Genomic DNA, 17913 nt, shown 5'->3' with positions numbered 1-17913 from the left:
TATCAAGGCACATCATATCAGGTTGGTTTCCATTTGCTCTGTTGAAAGAAAAATCAGGTCCAGTTCCAAGCCGGGAGTAAGATGCTGGAAATGAAATGGAGGCTGCTTAGGAAAGAAGATTCCTGTTTATTGATGAGCAGAACCAATAACAGCATTCAGTTCTGGGACAGCTGACAAAATGGCTGAGTGAGCGGATGAATCTTTATGGGGCTCTGAGACTTTGAAGTGGAAATGTTTCTGGGTTGTGCAATAAGGTGAGCTTTTGTGTCTTTCACTAGTCTGAAGAAGGTGTTGGGTTAATCCTATTGTGTCCTAAAAGTCATGTCCTGTCCTTAGATTTTGGGTGAGGGAATGTAAATTCTTAATCCCTTCAGCTGTGGGGGCTGAAGGCATTTTGTTTATGAATGGACTGGCCCAGTCTTTCTTCACAGATTAGAAAATCTGCATTCCTAAAGGACAGCCTCTTCACGTTTCTTAGTTGGAAGCTGTTTTTCTTATGGCAGGGAGACTGGGGCTGCTTTCTGCCTTTAAGATTTTTCTCCATTTCTCCTTTGGGGAAATATCATAGTCTGCCTCTTTTTAATATTAAGAATAAAGAATATTTTAATCTGGGGAGCGGGGCCCTTCCCACAGCTCCTTCCAACATCCTCTGAGAATTTGTGAGGAGCAAACATACCTGTGTAGAGGAGTATCCTCCGTTGGAATTCTGTTGTTTGAGCAACCATTTGACAATGGCAGCTGCTATAGTTAATTCTTCCTGGGACGGGGTTGTATTTTTGGTCAGGCAAGCAAGGAGCACATAGGAAGTCATCTCTACCTCAGCAGAGGGAGCACGTGAGTAGAATGGAAAATCGGACCTCTGCTTTGGCTTCCCAGGCCTCTCCCAGTGGATGGAGCCGTCCTCTTCAAAGAGAGATGGAAAAGTTAACTTTGGGTTACTCAGTCCAAGCACTGTCAATCAAGTTTCAACTGGTTATCTCTTCAGAAACATCTGGCCTCGCTTGGTGTCACACCCTATGCAACTGGGCAATAGGACAAGCACATGACAGGTGGTCCTTGACGTACAACCGGTTACTTAACAGTTGATCAAAGTTATGACACATCTCCCCAGAATCACTTACAACTCATCTTTGGAGTTACAATAGCCATTCACACCTCTGTGGTCACATGATCACATTTTGGGCGCTTGGCAACCGACTCACCTTTATGACTGTTTGCAGAATTCTATAGTCACATAGAATCATGTTTGCAGCATCCTGTAGTCATGAAAGGTTTTTTTTGCCAGTAACTAGCATTTACTTCCAGTTTCTAGCAAAAAACATCCTTTGGAGAAAACGGATTCACTTAACAGCCGCCATGTTTACTAAACAACTGTCATAACAAAATGATTGTAACTTTGAATCCAATCTTCTGATACCTCAGCTTATGACTGCAGTGACTTATAATCATGATTCTGGGCTCAGCTACAGTGAATGGGATGGGATGGGATGGGATGGGATGGGATGGGATGGGATGGGGAGGGATGGGATGGGATGGGATGGGATGGGATAGAATAGAGTAGAGTAGAGTAGAGTAGAGTAGAGTAGAGTAGAGTAGAGTAGAGTAGAGTAGAATAGAATAGAATAGAATTCAGAATGAGTAGAATAGAATAGAATAGAATAGAATAGAATAGAATAGAATAGAATAGAATAGAATAGAATAGAATTCAGAATGAGTAGAATAGAATAGAATGGAATGGAATGGAATGGAACGGAACGGAACTGAATAGAATATAGAGTTGGAAGGGACTTTGGAGGTCTTCTAGTCCAACCCCCTGCCCAGGCAGGAAACCCTATACCATTTCAGATAAATGGTTGTCCAGTCTCCTCTTAAAAACTTCCAGTGTTGGAGCATTCACAACTTCTGGAGGCAGGCTGTTCCACTGATTAATTGTTCCAACTGTCAGGAAGTTTCTCCTTAGTTCTAGGTTGCTTCTCTCCTTGATTAGTTTCCATCTGCTGCTTCTTGTCCTGCCTTCAGGCGCTTTGGAGAATAGCTTGACTCCCTCTTCTTTGTGGCAGCCCCTGAGATATTGGAACACAGCTATCATGTCCCCCCTCGTCCTTCTCTTCATTAAACTAGACATACCCAATTCCAGCAACTGATCTTTGTATGTTTTAGCCTCCAGTCCCCTGATCATCTTTGTAAGTCAAGGGCTACCTCTAGACAGATTTCATTGAATCCCCAATAAATCATCCCATGACCATCATGATAAAGTGATAATAAGATGTTGAGTGTTAATACAATACTAACGTGAAAGACAGATTCATGATGGCCAGAAAGAACATCATCTCTGGATCATCTGCCCACTTATTTCCTTCCAGTGGTCATTAATGAATTATTCAGGTAATCAGTATATGCTTCCATCCTTATATAGCGAGATGGGCAGCAAATACAGTTAATAAATAAATAAAGTATACTCCTATATGAAAAACACTTGGAGCTATAGCAGTGATGGGATTCAAATAGGTGAACAACCGGTTCTCTGTGTGGATGCTGCTTCCGGAAGTCCATTCTGGACCTGGGCAACAAAAAATTATCTACCGGTTCTGCAAAACTGGTGCAAACTGGCTGAATCCCACCACTGGGGTATAGGCACCTCTTCTTGACTGGGGGGTTGGTTTCCAATGAACATTAATTACTCTTTGCATGCCAATAAAGTTTGTTGCATATCTCCAACTTCTTTGGTGGGTACATAATTTTCATAACAAAGAACTCATGTCTCACCGTCCTTCACAGCTACTTTTAGAAGGAAGTCCAACATTTCTTGCCTCTTCTCCTCTTTCTCCGCCAAAGCAAAGGCGTATGCCAACAGAGCCCGGAGATAAACGTGGATCTCTTTAGCTTCAGATGCCTTCTCCAGGCAAACTAAAGCATTTTCCACCACAAAGAACTGCAGAGGACAAGGTATTTAATGGAAATCAATATAGCAGGATACAAAGCATATACATCCCCGCCCTGTATTACCAGGGTCGTGGCCATTTGCAATAAAGCAGAAGCGAAAGTTAGTCACCGTGGAAGGGAGATGTTTGAGGAAAGCTGCTGGAGTAACCAGAGAAGGGATAAAATCAAAAATGAGATCAAAAGAGAATGAAATGCAATAGATCCAACGTTAAACATATGCAAAAATAGCAAGTTAAGTGGTTTGCTCACCTAGGGAGAATGTCTTTGAGATTCTATACCAGGGGTAGGCAACCTTGGCTCTTTTATGACTCGTGGACTTCAACTCCCAGAATTCCTAAGCCAGCCATGCTGGCTCAGGAATTCTGGGGAAGTCCACGAGTCATAAAAGAGCCAAGGTTGCCTACCCCTGTTCTATACCATACAAAGCATTTACAATAAAGAGGCCAAAGAATACGACAGACCCAGTAGAAGATGGAGAGACAGCATCAAAGACACAGAACAACAGCACAAAAATAACAATGATTGAGGCCACCAAAAGTGCAAGAACCAGAACTTTGTATTTCTCTCCACGCTTGAAGGGAGGGGAAGAGAAGGGGGAGGGGAGGGGGAGGGGGAGGAGGAGGAGGATTCTTGTAATCTAAAGTCAACAGGAGGAAGGTTCCTGAAGGAAGAAATTTTGAAGAAACTCAGGATCTCAGTAAAGCCCTGGGATGAAGGTATTACTATTACTATGAATTTCTGTATATCTGCTGCCTGAACCACCACTAGCTACTTGCTTTTTCTACATGTTCCTGTGTTTTTGGAACAAGGCTTAGCAGTTCCTTACTTTGTTGTTGTTAATTGCGAAGTCGTGTCCGACCCATCGCGACCCCATGGACAACGTTCCTCCAGGTCTTCCTGTCCTCTACCATCTTCTGGAGTCCATTCAAATTCACGCCTCCTGCTTCAGTGACTCCATCCAGCCATCTCATTCTCTGTCGTCCCCTTCTTCTATTGCCCTCAATCTTTCCCAGCATTAGGCTCTTCTCCAGTGAATCCTTCCTTCTCATTAGGTGGCCAAAGTACTTGAGTTTCAACTTCAGGATCTGGCCTTCTAAAGAGCAGTCGGGGTTGATCTCTTCTAGGACTGACCGGTTTGAACGCCTTGTAGTCCAAGGGACTCGCAAGAATCTTCTCCAGCACCATAGTTCAAAGGCCTCAATTCTTTTGCGCTCAGCCTTTCTTACTAGGTGAGGTCTAAAATGAGAGTGCTGGTGGGTCAATGCAGGAGGAGGAGGAGGAGGAGGGCAAATCAGGAATGATAATATAAGGATTCAGGAGATTGTTTTGTGAACAACCCTCTACAGACTCCGCCATTATCTGCAAAAAGAAGCTCCTTCTTTCCAGTTCACACAACAGCCCTTAGAAAGAAAGTCAAAGAAGTCTTCACTCTAATGTACTGAAGGACAACATGTTACTAAAGTGAAAGCTGCTGATGTTGTCACAACCCTTTCCTTCTCCTTTCAATAAATCTTGCTAAAGAAGACTGTGAACATCTTGCTTGGAAGAATTACATTGGTGGAGTCAGCTGCCAAGAGTCGGAGAGATGGCCATTAGGAGTCAAATCTAAAGAAGCAGGTGAGGTCAGAATAGATAGGATTATTATTGGCGTATGGCATTGTTACAGTAGCCAGGAGACCACAATGCTATTGTAGAGTAGCAGTTTGGCTTGCCGAAGTACCAGCCCTGTTATAGGACATTGCACACTTCCCATGGTGGGCCACAGGAGGGTGAGCTGGCTTTGCACCAAAGAGAAAGACGAGCGGTTCTTCCTGCAGCATCCGAGAGTTGACTCATAAATGGGCACCACAACTGGGAAGTGTTCTGTCCTAGCTACGTGAGTCCTTGTTAAGCTCACAAGGAAAAACCCCTCTTCCAACAAACAGGCTGGAACACAGGAAAAAAGCAATCCTCTTTTATTCTTCATAGACCTGAGTCAATGTCCAAGGCAAACAAACACAGTTCACAGAAACTCGATCCTCAACACTAACGGTTGCCTTCGGCAACCAGCACCTCCCACACCTTCTTTTTATTATGCAGCCAAGGCATGGCTTCCTAATGCCTTCTCCTTTGCCTTTGGAGCCACCCCATTGCATTTCTCTGTCCTACTCTGTTTTCTTGCCGGCATTTTTGTGCATCCTGGATATCTCCCATGATTCATCACTGTCCAACTCAGACTCCCAGCACAGCTGTGTCTCAGCCTGAGTGCAAGTAGAGGGGCCAGGCTCCTCATCAGACTGAAAGTCTTGGAGCTCCTCAGAACCTTCCTCTGATTCTGATGTCACTACAGGCCCCTCCTCCTCCTCTGATTCTTCAGACTCAGCTGCCGGGTCCACTGGCTGGTGAGGAATCACAACAGGAAGGTTCAGAGCCATCAGGAATCTGATTGCCTGCACAGAGCACCAGTTTGTCTCCTCGCCAAAGTGGTACCTATCTATCTACTTACATAGAACATGCTTTTCAATTGCTAGGTGGACAGAAGCTAAGGCGAGTGACAGGAGCTCATCCTGCCACACAATGCTTGGGCTCAAACCCCCAGAGCTGAGACACCTTCATCATTAAGCCATTGAACCACTCCGCCTCTTTTTTGATTGGAGACAGAAAAGGACAGAATTGACTGGAGAAGGGGAGGGATAAGGAAGAGGCAACTAGGCTTATTCAGCTTATATAATTACATTTTGGGTTCACCGGACTATGGCATGGTTTTGAAACTAGTCAGATGTGGTCTATTTCATTAGCCTAAGTCAGTGGTTCTTAACCTTTTTGAATGAATCACCCCCTTGAGCCAATGAGGAAGTTGTCATCACCCCCCTCCCCCAACATAACCTCCCAATCACAACATGGGAAATAATTCTTCAATTTATGCAAATACTTTTTTTGTTTTCTTTAAAATTGTTCATCAGGACATATCAATGCAAATAATTTATTTCCAGTCTTTTCCCCATATCTCCCATATTCTGGCTAATGGCATGCCACTGTATGGGTAGAGGCTGCTGCACAACATGCATGAAGATAAGCAATGCATATTTACATATGTACAGCGTTCTGTACTGAAGCTAGCTGGAGGAACATCTGAAAACACAATTCAATCCACTAATAGCGAGCGATCTGATGTTTTTGTATGACAGATATACAGCCATTCACTGTACGAAAAAGTCTCAAAAGTGCCCCCAAAACTTCTCGCTCCATCGCCCCCATATCGCCCCCTTTTTGTTCCTTCGCCCCCCGGAAAAATGAAATCGCCCCCTGGGGGGCAATATCACTGGCCTAAGTGATTGTGAACTCCATGACCAAGTGGGAACTTGAACATGGTTTTCCCCACTGCTAGTCTATTGCAATCATGGTTGCACTTAGCACACTTACGGAGGGAGATAGCGGCACTTCCAGCAAAGCAATGGTGATGTAAGCTGAAAGAGTGATCTGGTCATCAACTCCCCCCTGCAAGAGAGAAACAGATATTAGCTGCACCTATTAGACAAATGACTTCCACCATCTTCTATCACCCTGTGGGAATAATCCAGAGAAAGAAATATTTTGGGGAATATTAAAAGGCAGAATATTATATTTCCCCAAAGGATTTTAAAGGCAGAAACCACCCCCCCCCACACACACACACACACAAGTCTCTCTGCCCCAAACAGAAACCAGGTCTGCAGAAATGCAAATGTGATAATTTTGTCAGAAAGACTGGAGTCAGGAAACTGGGACTAGAAAGACAAAGATCTCTAGAATCAACAATCCCTCACACCAAAAATCCAACAGTCATCAGCCACAGCTCCAGGGAAGCAGGATATGACCTTTGGGACGTAATAGGATTAACCCACCACCATCAGAATATCAGAAAGGCACATTCAGACTCAGGTCAAAGTTCATGCCACAGGAACAACTCCAAACAAAAGCCCAAGAAGGTATAAAAATCCACTCCCTACTACATGTGGTCACTTTTTTCCAGAGTCATCTTTCTGTCTGGCTCTCCTCTTCAATAAACTACAATCTTCTTTCTAAAGCAGTCTCCATGTTTGTTTATTTCCAGCTTGAACTGGATCCTGATGAAGATTTTTCCTTCAACAACCCCTTCACTCTTTCCAAATCGATATTACATCTCCCTCACAAGAAATCATGGAGTTTTGGGAACTGGGCAATAAAGAAATGTTTCTCATCAGTAAATAGATTTTCTGGCATCTATAGCTAGCTTTGATTGGGAGCTTCCAAGTATATCAGCTATTACAGATGGTCCTTGCTTGCCGACTGCCTTGTTTTGACAACTATTTAATAAAATAATAATAAAGTTGAAAGGGGCCTTGGAAGTCATCAAGTCCAACCCCCTGCTCAGGCAGGAAACCCTGCACCATTTCAGAAAATGGTTGTCCAGTCTCTTTTTAAAAACTTCCAGTGTTGGAGCATTCACTGCTTCTGGAGACAGGTTGTTCCATTGGTTAATTGTTCTAACTGTCAGGAAGTTTCTCCTTAGTTCTAGGTTGCTCCTCTCCTTGATTAGTTTCCATCTGTTGCTTCTTGTCCTGCCTTCAGGCGCTTTGGAGAATAGCTTGACTCCCTCTTCTTTATGGCAGCCCCTGAGATATTGGAACACTGCTATCATGTCCCCCCTTGTCCTTCTCTTCGTTAAACTAGACATACCCAATTCCAGCAAACGTTCCTTATTTGAAGTTGCAATGGTCTAAAAAAAAAAAAAGCTTTGTGACCAGTCATCTCATTTACAACCATCACAATGTCCCATGGTCAGGTGATCACTCTTCTGACAATTTCCAAGCAGAATTAGTGGAAGAATGCAGAATTAAAATTGAAAGTCATTGTGACATGATGTTTTGCTTAATGACTGTACTGACTTGCTTAAGAACGAAATGGGAAGTGACATTGTAAATCTGCCCCTGTCAAATGATTTTTCCTCTTAGCAACTCCAGCATTGGAGTCAACAATTCCAATTGTGGTTGCTAAGCAAGACTAGCTTTAATAATTCTCATTTCATCCCTCTTTCAGTTCTGTATTGATTTTAGGTGGAATTGGGGCATGGGGTGCCTTTGTGGGGCTGAAAAAGACAAGATGGAGATTGTGGGTAGATCTTTGAAGCCTTGTTTATTTTTTACCTGCTTTGCAAATAAAAAAGAGTGGAGCTTCAACCGTGCAATTTTAGCTGCCATGTTGATTTTTATTTTTTTATTTTTTCTGCCTCTCCTGTAGATAACTTTGAAATGGGGGCACAGCTTTCATTAAATCACTGTTATCATATTTTAACATCATCCTAATTCTTTGCACCGTATCTCATTACATTATGCAGTTCACTGCTATTAAATAGGGTGGTAACCCCACCAATTGACATGGCCCTGAACGAAAAGGAGCATTGTAGAGAAATTCATGGAGGATCAGTCAATCCATAACTTCTCATCCTGTTAGATACCTTTTTTTCTGAATCAAAAAGAAAATATGCTGGGAAAAGATTGCAGAAGATTGGATGTGGATATTCTTGCCCTTTGTTTTTTAAAAAAAGTAATTTTAAAAAGCTTACTGAAGATATTCTGTCAGTTTTTCATGTAAAATGTGAAATCCTGACTGCAGAATATTTATAAGTCTTTCTGTTTTGTCAATACTGTCCTAGTTCATAAACAGAAAGAAAACACATATTTTCTTCCCAATTAGAAATCCAGAGTAATTCCCAGTCATTCTCTCTATGGCCAAACCAACTCAATTCATGTGTATCTTCAATCCACATTCTTTCTTGAGCTCATTCATTTAACGATGGTTCAAAGTTACAACTGCCTTGGAGAAATTGGTTTTCAGGTCATTCTTGAAATTACGACTCTCACATCACCCCCATAATCCCGTGTACACAATTTGGGCACTTGGCAACTGGCTTGCATTTACAACGGTTGCTTGCAGTTGTGTGATCATGGTATGCTACCTTCTTGCCAGTTCCGGACAAGAAAATGTTAATTGATGAAGCCAGATTTGCTTAACCACCATGGTGATTCGTTGAACAAGTGCAGTAAAAAGTGGTCGTAAAATCAGGTTGGTCATATGATCACTTGCTTAGCGACCATATCTTTTAAGTTCCAAAATTCCAGTCCCAAATTGTAGTTGTAACTCGAGGACAGTGGTGGGATTCAGCCGGTTTGCACTGGTTCAGCAGAACCGGTATCTAAATGTTGTTGAGTTTGGAGAACCGGCTGAACCCATGCTGCTTCTAGAAGTCCATTCTAGGTCTCAGAGGCCTGGAGGAGTCCTCCCAGGCCTAGAACAGCCCACAGGAAGTGCGTGGATGTCACTTTTGGAAGTCCATTCTAGGCCTCGAAGGCCCAGGCCTGCATCCACGCAGAGAAGTGGTTGTTCAGGTATTTGAATCCCACCACTGCTCGAGGACTACTTGTGTTCCCAATGTGCCCACTTCTCACTTCCAAAGACATGTCACCCTTTTCTCCCACCCGCCTCTTGTACCTTGAGGGCATTGTTGAAAAGAGACCCTGTGCTCCGAAAGCATCCATTTGTCTCCTGCCTCAGTGTCAGTGAGTTCTGAGCATCGATGATGTGCTTTTCTTCCACAGAGATGAAGGACCTCGCTGGAGCAAAAGACTTCAGCACGAAAGCCGTCAGCCTGTAAGACAGCCCAGAGCACAAGACAGCCTCATTTTAATTTTTCTAGTTCTTAATGTTATGATCCAGGTGGTCAAGGCAAGGCAGGCCTCTGCCTTCCATTGAGGACTTGTATACCACACGAGTCAAAAAGAGGGCTTTGAAAATATCTACAGAGCTTTCACTTCCTGGACATAAACTGTTTCAACTTCTACCCTCAAAATGATGCTATAGGGCATTGCACGCCAAAACTATCAGACACAAGGACAGTTCCCCCCTCCCTTGCCATCACTCTGCTAAACAACTAATTCCCACAACACCGTCAAACTACCTAATAGAGCTGCATTACTATTATCCTTCTCATCCTTCCTATTACCTATTCCTTATCTTCTCATGACTATAACTTTGTTGCTTGTATCTTATGATTTATATTGTTTTATTTAGTATCCTAGTATGATTTACGCTGATTGCTTATTTGGTATCCTATGACTATCACTGTATTATATCTTACGGTTTATGATGAATGTATTTTTACATTGACTACAGTCATGATTTATCACATATTGCTTTTATGTGCACTGAGAGCTTATGAACTGGAGACAAATTCCTTGTGGGTCCAATCACATTAGGCCAATAAAGAATTATATTCTATAAAGAAATAGAGAGTTCTTTATTTTTCTTAATAAATGTTCCAGCCATACGCCTTCCAACAAATGGTAAGGCTCCACCCTCACACTACTCTGAAGGCAGCCACTCTCAAGGCCCCAAACAGCAGCCCTGGTAGTTCAAATAACGCCCACAGAGTTGGAGCATGCTCACAGGGTAAGATCCAGGGTTCCAAGTCCCATCCACTAGGTAGAGTCCAGACACAAGACCAGGGCAGTCCTCAGGATAAGAAACAGGTCCCAGAAAAGAAGCAATTCCAAAGCCCCAGTGAAGCAAAAGCCAAACGTAGGCCACCAGAGAAGGGTGAGGTCCAGAACAAAAGGTGAAGAGCCATCGTCCAAGTGAGGCAAGGCAAACAGCAAACAGGCACTAGTCGAAGCCGGGGGAGTGTAAACCAAAGCAAGCAATTGTTCCTGGAAAAGACCAACTCCCCACGGCTTCTCCTTAAGTTACTCCCCTCCAGGTGTTCCAAATAGCCTTGCAGCCTTTCTCTGTGCTTGCCTATGCTCCGCTCTCCATGCCCTTGGATTGAGTGGGGGAGGAAGCTGTTCCTCATCAGAGGGGATCGGCTGCCTATCAGCATTACTGCCGGTCAGCAGTCGATCCTCCCCTGTGTCTGTGCAGGCAGGCAGCTCTCCATGTCCACCTCCGCAATGCCTGAGGGTCCTGGGACAATAACCTCAGGTGCCCCTTCCCCAGTTCCAATTCCTCCTCCTCCTCCTCCTCCAAATCGGGCTCTGCGGGGGCCATGACACCCAAGCTCCTACAATCTTCGGCCATCTTGGGATTGAAGAATCCATTGAAGGAGGTTATCAAGCAACTTAGGAGGGAAGCTATAACTAAGCCCCCTTTTTCACCAGCAGTGTGCTTGGTTTCACACAATTATAGGCAATTATCTTCACTTTTTTTTAACCATTCCTGAGTTATGCCCCCGCTTGGTATGGTTGCCATGTTTGTCTTCAATCCTGCACATGTGCAACTCTCTTAATAGAGAGGAATGGTCTGTTTCCCTGCATCCTTCCCTTTTAAAAAGGCAAAACTTCCCTCAAGGAATTAGGGATGTGTCTCTTGGGGACCACATGAATATCCCTGTGTAATGTTCTTGGCAGCAATATGGCACTCTCTTCCAACTGCCTTCTTCTGGGATGCCATTTCCACTTGCAAGTTTAGCCTAAAGCCATGGGATTTCCTAGTGGCCTGCCATCCAAACACTAAATGGAGCAAACCTTGCTTTTTGGGGCCAGAAGAACAGCCAAGTCTGGCTAGGTGGTGGTCCCTGCTGCCTTTCTCTCTAACTTTGGCAACTTTAGAATAGGTGGACTTTAATTTCCAGAATTCCCTAGCCAACATGCTGCCTGGGGAATTCTGGAAGTTGAAGACCATCCATCTTAAAGTTGTCAACGTTGAGAAACACTGTTTCAACACTGCTAACGTTGGATGTTCTTGCTCTGACAAAATATGCAGAACTGTGTGGTATTTTTAGAGTTAACTCAGATGACACTGGGAGGGAGGAGAAAGAATGTATGTGGTAATTATATTAGATAAAAATCCCTCACTGCAAATGGAAGAGAACCTTTGGCCTTCAAACTGATAGGAGAATGTGATTTATGACAGTGAATTAAGGGAGGGAACTGGCAAATATGTGCTCAGGGGAGGAGAATTTAGATCTTAGCATCCCTCATTCATGCCGTGCCAACATTTTGTTACATGAATAAAAGTCTTTTTAGGATAAACAATGCCTGGAAGTTCTTTGAAGTATTTCATTAGTTGGAACCATGACACACTGCTCTAAATGGTACACCCCATTCAGCTGCTCAGATTCCATTTTGTTGCCTCTGGTCCTCTTTGGCCACCATCAAGCTGGTTCAGGAAAGTGGAGCAATGGCTGGAAACTCATTCATTGAAGTTGCCAAGTAATAACACAAGGAGTAACATTCAGAGAACTGACAACAGTGAACAGGGCACCTCTGAACTGTAACTCGGTGTGTGTTTGGCTAGGTGGAACTGTGATTTTACACCAGAAATTCAAAAAAACAAATAAACCCAAAACATAAATTGGAAATACAATGATGAATATCTAAAAAATTGGACTGGGGAATATTCCTGCTCCTAGCTCTTTGGCAATGTCAGTCTTTCAGGGTAGACCAGACTTGGGAAGCCAAAATTTGAATGCCAAAAATCACTTTTATTGTAAAGTTACAGTAACAGAATTTTGCAAGTTGGAATGTTCCTGTCCCCTCCCTGCCTTTATCTACAAGAGAAGTAAGGAGGGACAAGTCAGAAATGTTTTTCTAAAATTACATTTCTGCTTTGGACTCTGATTTCCTTATCTGACTATTGTCTTGACTGCAGCTCTTCCTCCTGTCCCTCAAGGTTATTCTCATATCCCCTTACAGCAGGGGTCTCCAACCCCAAGTCTGTGGATCGTAATTTTTTCTTCAAATTACAAAACTTAGAATGATAGAATCTGTGCTCATACTTTATAGAATCACAGAATCGTGGAATCATAGAATTAGATTTGGAGGGCTTCATTTACTTTGTAAAGGATCTTTATTTCATGTTTGATGAAAAATATAAATTTACACAATGGCTCCTGAATTTTCGGAATGTTAATTTAGTTAGTCCATCATTGTAGAACAGACATGTCAAACACAAGGCCCGGGAGCCAGATGCGGCCCACAAAGTGGTTTCATGTGGCCCACAAAGCCATCCTGGAAACAGTGAAGGAACGGCCCCCACTGCCTTGGTCCTGGCCCAGGCCGGCCGGGAGTCAATGTACAATTTTGTGGTGGCCATCTATGCTGAAATGCATTCAGTCTTAGCTCCACAAGACTGTCTGGAAACAGTGAGGAACCAGCTCCTGCCGCATCGGTCCCACCCCCTGGGTGCATGCTGGGGAGGTGTCACCCTTTGTGAGGAATGAAGAAATGCACCATTGCCTGGAGGTGGCCAGGAAATGGCCCTCGCCTACTTCACATATCCGGCTTAATGGGCTCCAGGAGAGGTGTTTCGGCAGGCAGTGGGGCACTCTCCTCACAGCACCAAGAGGCTGAGCCAGGCGGCGCAAATCCAAAAAGAAGCACAACAATGCCCAGCCCCCAGCCTGCCCGGTTTTGGCAAGCAGCGGGGTGCTCTCCTCACAGCACCAAGAGCTGAGCTGGGTGGTGCGAAACCATACCACCATCCAGCCCCCCTGCATGGCCTGAGAGGAATGGTGAGGCTCCTCCAGTGGACCATGCCTTGGCACTTGCCCTGGTCCCACCCCCTTCTGCCAGAGACCTTCAGATCTGTCCCACTCCTGCCCCGACCCCCACAGGCACCCTTGACGCGAACAGTGTAGAGCTGGCCACACCCACCTAGTAGGCCACATCCACTCCATCCATGCCCACTCAGTAGGCTGCACCTACTCTGGCCACACCTCCCCCCAAGAGCAACCACAATGCTTATGCATCCCTCAATGAAATTGAGTTTGACACCCCTGTTGTAGAAAGTTTGAGAAATACTACCTTAGGAACCAAGAAATCTCACCAAGTGTTCCCTTCCTCTGAACGTTCCCCAAAAGCGCTATAAGAACCATCCGGATGCTTGTAGTTCAGTTGCCTTTGATAGCCTGAAGTGGAAAAAGAAAATTAGAACCGAGCTGAGTAGCATGTACATTTCCAGGTCCAACTGGAATATTTCATTCCAAGATTCATTTCCAAAAGTCCGTTTGACTTAGAAATTGAACCAAATTGACTTTGAATCTCCAAATCAAATCTGGAATATTATTCAGCCTGCTTGACTACACCACCACCCCTCTCCTTTCCCAAAGGTTCCCCTTATGATATCATGGAGACCAACCTCTGGCAACTGGGCGCTTAACTGTCAAGAGTGAAAATTGGGCAGTTATAATAAAAATTACTAACTTAAATATGAGATAGTAGATATTAAGAGAAAAAGAGAGGAAGTATTAAATGTTGAAATAAGAGAAGTTTTGATCACTAAATTTAAGATATTTGGAAATTACCAGAAAATAAGAATATTATGTTGTATTATTAATTGGTTGATGTAAGATAGCGAGAATTAAAATAGATAAGACTGTATCCTGAACATTAGATCTTGTGATAAATTGTGATAAAGGGAATTGGGGTTATTTAAAACTTGGAAATTATAAATATTAAACGTTAAATCTAAATATTAATGGGAAACTAAAAATTGGCAAAAACTAACCAGGACATTGATTGTCTAAAAAAAAATTGAATGTTAAAACAACTAGGATATGTATAAACAAAAATTATTGATAAATGTAAAAAAGTTATTCTTATTTAATCGATATAATAAGAATTGTATTAATTTAAATATGAGACAGTAAATACCAAGGGGAAAAGAGAGGAAATATTGAATGTAATAGTTTGAGACCTGTAGTAAGGATATTTGTATGTTATTGAATTATTGACCAACTCAGCCGCCACGTTGCTTTTCAAATATTCAAATGTAAAACTAGAAAATCAATAAAATTTTCTTTTTTTAAAAAAAAAATTGATAGTTACCTGCCTCTCTGTTTTTATCTTGCCATTAAAGAAGAGGAGAGGGAGGTGTTGTTTTTGAGTGAGTTAGTTAGAGAAATGAAACCTTTCCAGTTTACAGAAGCTTGCTGAAAGTTGGCAGTATGGAAAACTTTCAAGGACATTCTAGAACAGGGGTCCCCAACCTCCAGTCTGTGGACCAGCACTGGGCCACAACATACCAGAAACCGGTCCATGCAAACAAGCAAAGCCCTATCCACGGGATGCAGGCAGTACATGAAAACATGTCCCCTCTGGTCCGCAGAAAAACCTCTCTCCATGGAACCGGTCCCTGGTGCCCAAAAGGTTGGGGACCTCTGTTCTAGAAGGTGTGAAGAAGATAACAGATGGGTCCCATAACAAAGAAAACTTGTTTACATGAGCTACATGGACATCTTGAGGGGGGTGTTCGGCTAGGAAAGTCATTGTTATATGCTATCGTCTGATGCCTTACAATTTTAGAGTTAGTTTTACCTCGCCTTTACCAGGCCATGTATTCAATAAACAGCTTTTCAAAAATGAAAATTATCCTGGACTTTTATTTGAATATTTCAGCTGGAAGTTGAAATTAATGTTCAGTGTTCCTAAATCTTACACATTTTGTTTGTTTGTTTGTTTGTTTACCATTATACTTATAACCCCCTTTTCTCTTTGCATAAACACTCAACGGAGCTTCCATATTTAAACTGTAATTCATTCTAATTCTTTACTATTGCAGGATACCTGGATTGTCCCGAACAGCAAGCCATTGAGCAATATTTTATGTATTTATTTATTAGATTTTTTATCCCTCATTTACTATTTTTTTATAAGAAATTCAAAATAGTAAATATGCACTCCTTCCTTGTTTTATCATCCTCACAACCCTTTTCTATTTTCCCCAACCAAAATTTTGAGGCGACTTAAGCCAAGAGAGAGTGACTAGCCCCAAATCACTCAGCCAGTTTTTCATGCCTAGGCTATACTAGAATTCACAGTCTTCTGTCTATGGAGATTCTCAGTCATCCAGGTCATAATTATCCCAAAGGTGCTTTTTCACAAGGCAACGGGACTTTCTTGTTTTTCTTTGAAGACGTTTTGCTTCTCATCCAAGCTGGTTTGAAAGAAGGGTCAAAGAGGCCATCTATGTCAGAACAGAACAGCCCTTTCACAACAGAAGGGGAGGGATACGACATCGTCGATCTTGGTCCTTGCAACACTTCTAAGAAGGCTCCACGCCCATTTGCACCACTTAGGTGACCCTGACAACACAGATAAACTTCCAGGTAGCCTCAATGACCCTCTAAAAGAAGTCAAATGACCAGCTGTCAGCAAGGAGTATAAATCCTCGCATTCCCCCCCCCCACCCAGTCAGAGTAGAAGAAGCTTCTTGGATGAGAAGCAAAACGTCTCAAAGAAAAATAAGAAAATCCAGTTGCCTCATGAAAAATGCACCTTTGAGATCACAATCTTCTGGTTTCTTAACCACACACAAAACGGGTTCTCTATATTACTAATGTATCTTGTTCACAACCTCTGAAAAGGTCCCAAGTGCCTCAGTCAACCTAATTTGTCCAATTTACAACCTCCTCAATCGATACCAGTGACTCATCTGTGGATCCAGTCTTTGAAAGCTCCCAACTGCAATACAGAAAGCATGAGGGGAGGATTCCTGTGGGATGCTGCTCACCAGCTACTAAATATCTGATGCCCTTGGATTTGATCTCCTGGGTCAGTTGTCCAGTCTTTTTGAGATAGTTCAGGATGTAGATATTGGGGGCAAAGAGGGCCATGTTCTGCTCCCCACAGCCGTAGGGCATCTTGAGAAGCTGGTGGAGGTTCTGTATCGCTCCCCCGAGAATGTCTCCTGAGATGGGGAAAGAGGAAGAGAGATGACAAAGATGATCTTGCCAACGTTGTTTTTTATATATATAAAAGTTTTATTAATTTTAAAAAATTACAGTGTCAACACTGCTAACGTCGTTTGTTTTTGCTTTGACAACTTATGGAGTTGCAACCATTTTCCTTCTTGTGTTTTACTCTTAGAATTAGAGTTAGAATTAGATGATGCTGGAGGGGAGAAGGAATGTGCATGGGAGTTTAGTTAGACATAACAATACTGTAGCTAGTGTGTGAACCAAGATGATTGAAATATTTATTTATTTATTTATTTATGAGACTTATATACCGCTTTAAGTGCAAGCACTCTCTAAGCAGTGTACACCGGTAAGCAATGTATATATATATTTACATTGCCCCCAACAATCTGGGTCCTCATTTTACCTACCTCGGAAGGATGGAAGGCTGAGTCAACCTTGAGCCGGTGAGATTTGAACCGCTGACTTGCTGAACACAGTCAGCTAAAGTGGCCTGCAGTACTGCACTCTAACTGCTGCGCCACCTCGGTTCTTTTAAGAGATGATAAGAATTGGCGGGCTGGAGAACCTAGAGGGAGAGCCTGCATTTCAAACTAATTGGAGAATGTGATTTATGACTGTGAATTAGAGGAGGGAATTATGCTTTGATACTATGTGCTCAGGGGAGGGGAATTCAGATTTTGGCTTTGACTATGTAAATGCTGAAGTTATGCTACTTGAATAAAGATTCTTTAAGATAAACAATGCCTCGAAGTTCTTTGAAGAGTTTCATCTGTTGGAAACATGACATACAATCTTTAATGCTTAGTAAACAACATGTTGTCTGGGTTCAAATATTTAACATTAATGTCTTCACTATAAATCTGTTCAATACTACACAATACAGTATTTTTCCCTGATCCACCTTTCTTCTCCATATTTTTTCTATTTCTCCCTCATTACACCATTACAATTTTTGGCACTGTTAATGTTTACAAACTTAAATATAAGCATCTTCATCATATTTTACTAATATCACGCCAATAACAATAATAGCAATTCATAAATCAATAATGTCAATTCATCAATCAATATCCTGTTTTTCATGCTCTTGTTAAGGTTTAATTTCCCATTGGTATTTGAAATATCTTTATCAGTTATGATTTTCTCAATATTAATTACATGATGCTCTTGCCAACTTTGATCCCCCCTCAAAAGATGCCATTGCTTGAGTATCCAGAGAAATCTACCAACTTTCTCCCAGTCTTAGTCTGATGCCTAAAATGACCAACTGCAGTGAG

General features: G+C 42.5%; 1 protein-coding gene across 3 annotated transcripts in view; it reads right to left on the bottom strand.

Annotated features, from left to right (window-relative positions):
- Positions 1–17913, bottom strand: part of LOC120317830 (pregnancy zone protein-like) — a 77389-nt gene that overhangs the window by 10528 nt on the left and 48948 nt on the right. For all 3 annotated transcript variants that reach the window (XM_039364737.1, XM_039364738.1, XM_039364739.1), the window contains 6 exons: positions 16447–16623; positions 13762–13843; positions 9433–9589; positions 6346–6420; positions 2767–2932; positions 677–903 (listed from right to left, as the gene is read on the bottom strand). In XM_039364737.1, coding sequence (XP_039220671.1) covers positions 677–903; positions 2767–2932; positions 6346–6420; positions 9433–9589; positions 13762–13843; positions 16447–16623 — 884 coding nt within the window. The remainder of the gene's footprint in view (positions 1–676; positions 904–2766; positions 2933–6345; positions 6421–9432; positions 9590–13761; positions 13844–16446; positions 16624–17913) is intronic.

The sequence above is a fragment of the Crotalus tigris genome, unplaced genomic scaffold, assembly GCF_016545835.1.
Source record: "Crotalus tigris isolate CLP2741 ecotype Arizona unplaced genomic scaffold, ASM1654583v1 scf7180000019840.826796, whole genome shotgun sequence".
Lineage (NCBI taxonomy): Eukaryota > Metazoa > Chordata > Lepidosauria > Squamata > Viperidae > Crotalus > Crotalus tigris.
This window is presented reverse-complemented; position numbering and strand designations above follow the sequence as displayed.